This window comes from Octopus sinensis, unplaced genomic scaffold (genome assembly GCF_006345805.1).
Source record: "Octopus sinensis unplaced genomic scaffold, ASM634580v1 Contig01206, whole genome shotgun sequence".
Classification (NCBI taxonomy): domain Eukaryota; kingdom Metazoa; phylum Mollusca; class Cephalopoda; order Octopoda; family Octopodidae; genus Octopus; species Octopus sinensis.
In genome coordinates, this window is record NW_021824655.1 from 42,501 (window position 1) to 45,738 (window position 3,238).

The window sequence follows — 3,238 nt, forward strand, 5'->3', positions numbered from 1 at the left end:
TTTGTCCTCTCTGTGTTTAGCCCCTTGTTGGTAGTAAAGAAACAGAAATAGGTATTTCGTTTGTCTTTACGTTCTGAGTTCAAATTTCGCCGAGATCAACTTTGCCTTTCATTCTTTCGGGATCGATAAATTAAGTACAAGTTGTGTACTGAGGTCGATCTAATCGACTGGTACCCTTCGCCAAAAATTCAGGGTCTTGTGCCTAGAGTAGAAAAGAATACTTTTATAACATAATGACCAAATACATGAGGAAATTTCAAGAATCAGTGATGGTGGCTGTTGCTGCTTAGCAACAACATAAGCGTTGGGAACTGTAAAAGATTTCACTTTCTCATCATAACTATCATCATCATCATAATTATCATCATCATCATCATAATTATCATCATCGACATCATAATTATCATCATCGTCATCATAATTATCATCATCGGCATCCTTGTCATCATCGCAACCGTCATCATCGTCATTATCGCAGTCATCATCAATGTCATCATCGTCATCATCATCGCCATCATCGTCATCCTTGTCATCATCAGCGTCATCATCGTCATCATCATCATCGCAGTTGTCATCATCGTATTCTTCTTCTTCTTCTTCTTCTTCTTCTCTATATATATATATATATATATATATATATATAATTTTTTTTCAAATACATAACTTATAATTAAATATTGGAGTATAACTGAGTTAAAGATATTCGAGAGTTTATTATGATTTTAAAGCCAAATTATATCTTCAAAGATAAAATACATATTTCAATCTATTTTTTAAAATTTAAAAATAAATATTTAACATAATAAATGTGTTGTAGGAAATAATCCTAATGTTTTAAGTTTCTAATTTAATTAATCGAGGTTTTTCTATAAGAAAAATTATTATTTATTTATTTCTTAAATAAATATTGTTTAACTCTATTTGCTTATTTATTTAACTAATATCATTAACCTGAAGATTGACTATAATTTTAATTCGAATTTATTTCAATTGAATTTAAACTTCATTGTAATTCGAGTTTGATTGTAGCCATGAAACGTACGTAGAGTATTTACTTATTATATTATATATTTATAATTCATTTTATACTTTTTGAGATCTAGTTATAAGTTATATATTTAAAAAATTATATAAATATTATTTGTTATTTATGTATTGGTTTATGTGTATCACTATTTGAGTTGCATAATAGTGGTCTTGTGACTAATTCATATTATATATATATATATATATATATACGTTTGAATTCATAAATCTTCCCTCCAAAATTTTGCCGTGCGCATTACAAAAATAGTTCCATAAGATGGGGAACAGTTAGGTTGTCAAAGGGAGTGAAAAATCCAAATAGTAATGTAATAATAAGAGTAAATAATTTCTATAAAGGCTTTTAAAAAAACCCCAATTATTTACTGGTAGAATTCGGTATGTAAATATAGCCGATTACCGGCAGGAACTTCTGTAAAGTTCGGTATATATATTGTATATAAGAAAAAGGGACAGGCAAAACAGGTTGCTTGACCGCATACCGAAAAAATAGAAATAGCAGTCAAGAATGCTTATTTCTATCAAAGTTGGACTCCGGGCATGACAGACCCTGTAATTCACATATGCAAAACAGAAGGAATAGATAACGAATACGAAGTCTGGCGGTTATCTGTGAACATCATGTTTCTGGATTATAAATATATTGAATATATATTCCATATATATTTTTGATATATATTTCATATACACTGCATATATATTTCACATCCTTCTTCAGCACAGCTTTCCATTGAAAAAGATTTATCATAGATTTATCAAATGCTACGTACCTCAAAACTTCTGACCATGCGACATCAAAATATTTGAAGAAAGTGAGCAAAAGCTAAACCTACATAGACGTTTGAATTCATAAATCTTCCCTCCAAAATTTTGCCATGCGCATTACAAAAATAGTTCCATAAGATGGGGAACAATTAGGTTGTCAAAGGGAGTGAAAAATCCAAATAGTAATGTAATAATAAGAGTAAATAATTTCTATAAAGGCTTTTAAAAAAACCCCAATTATTTACTGGTAGAATAAATCTTTTTCAATGGAAAGCTGTGCTGAAGAAGGATGTGAAATATATATGCAGTGTATATGAAATATATATGGAATATATATTCAATATATTTATAATCCAGAAACATGATGTTCACAGATAACCGCCAGACTTCGTATTCGTTATCTATTCCTTCTGTTTTGCATATGTGAATTACAGGGTCTGTCATGCCCGGAGTCCAACTTTGATAGAAATAAGCATTCTTGACTGCTATTTCTATTTTTTCGGTATGCGGTCAAGCAACCTGTTTTGCCTGTCCCTTTTTCTTATATACAATATATATACCGAACTTTACAGAAGTTCCTGCCGGTAATCGGCTATATTTACATACCGAATTCTACCAGTAAATAATTGGGGTTTTTTTAAAAGCCTTTATAGAATTATTTACTCTTATTATTACATATATATATATATATATATATTATATATATATATACAGTGTGTTTCAAAACCTTTGATATCATTGCACAATCAACAACTTTGCCAGTTCAAATTTTAACAGCGTGTGTTGAAACAGGTCACAATTTATGTTTAATGTTTGATATGTTTATCTTTTCAGGTATAGAAATGACATTCACTGGAAGACAAAAGGCGTTTTGTGTGTTGGAGTATGCTCGAACACAGTCGAACAAGACTGTGCAGCGTGCATCTGTAAGAAAGATCTCTAAAATGTCACCAACGGCTATGCAAATTTGGACATGGCTCAAAAAATTCAAAGAAGAAGGCTGTCTGTGCAGGGCAAAAGGATATGGACAGCCACTAACATCAGAAGAGACGATTTCGCCAGAAATTTTTGCCAAGCCCCAAGAAGTCCATAAGAAGAACAAGTCTACAACCCAGATTCCTCCAGCGACAGTTTGGCGCGCCTTGAGGAAACGCTTGCTACTGAAACCCTACAATCTGCAGTTTGTACGGGCATAACGGCAGATGAAATGCGGAAGCGCAAACAGTTCTGTGTTGATATGCAAGAGAAACATGAAGAATCCGAGTTTAAGGAACGTCTTGCTTTCAGCGATGAGGCCACATTTCATACGAATGGCAAAGTCAATAAGCATAATATTCGCATTTAGGGCGAAGAAAATCCCCATATCAAATTTGAGTATGAGAGGGACTTACCAAAAGTGAATGTGTTCTGCGCCACCCCCATGATGCAT

The 3,238-nt window shown here is 32.2% G+C and overlaps 1 protein-coding gene across 1 annotated transcript in view; it reads left to right on the forward strand.

Moving 5' to 3' along the window:
- Positions 1–3,005, forward strand: part of LOC115227008 (homeobox protein Hox-D3a-like) — a gene marked incomplete at its 5' end in the record, with an annotated part of 40,417 nt that extends 37,412 nt beyond the window's left edge. The window contains one exon of the mRNA XM_029797958.2: positions 2,644–3,005. Coding sequence (XP_029653818.2) covers positions 2,644–3,005 — 362 coding nt within the window. The remainder of the gene's footprint in view (positions 1–2,643) is intronic.
- Positions 3,006–3,238: the final 233 nt, after the last annotated feature.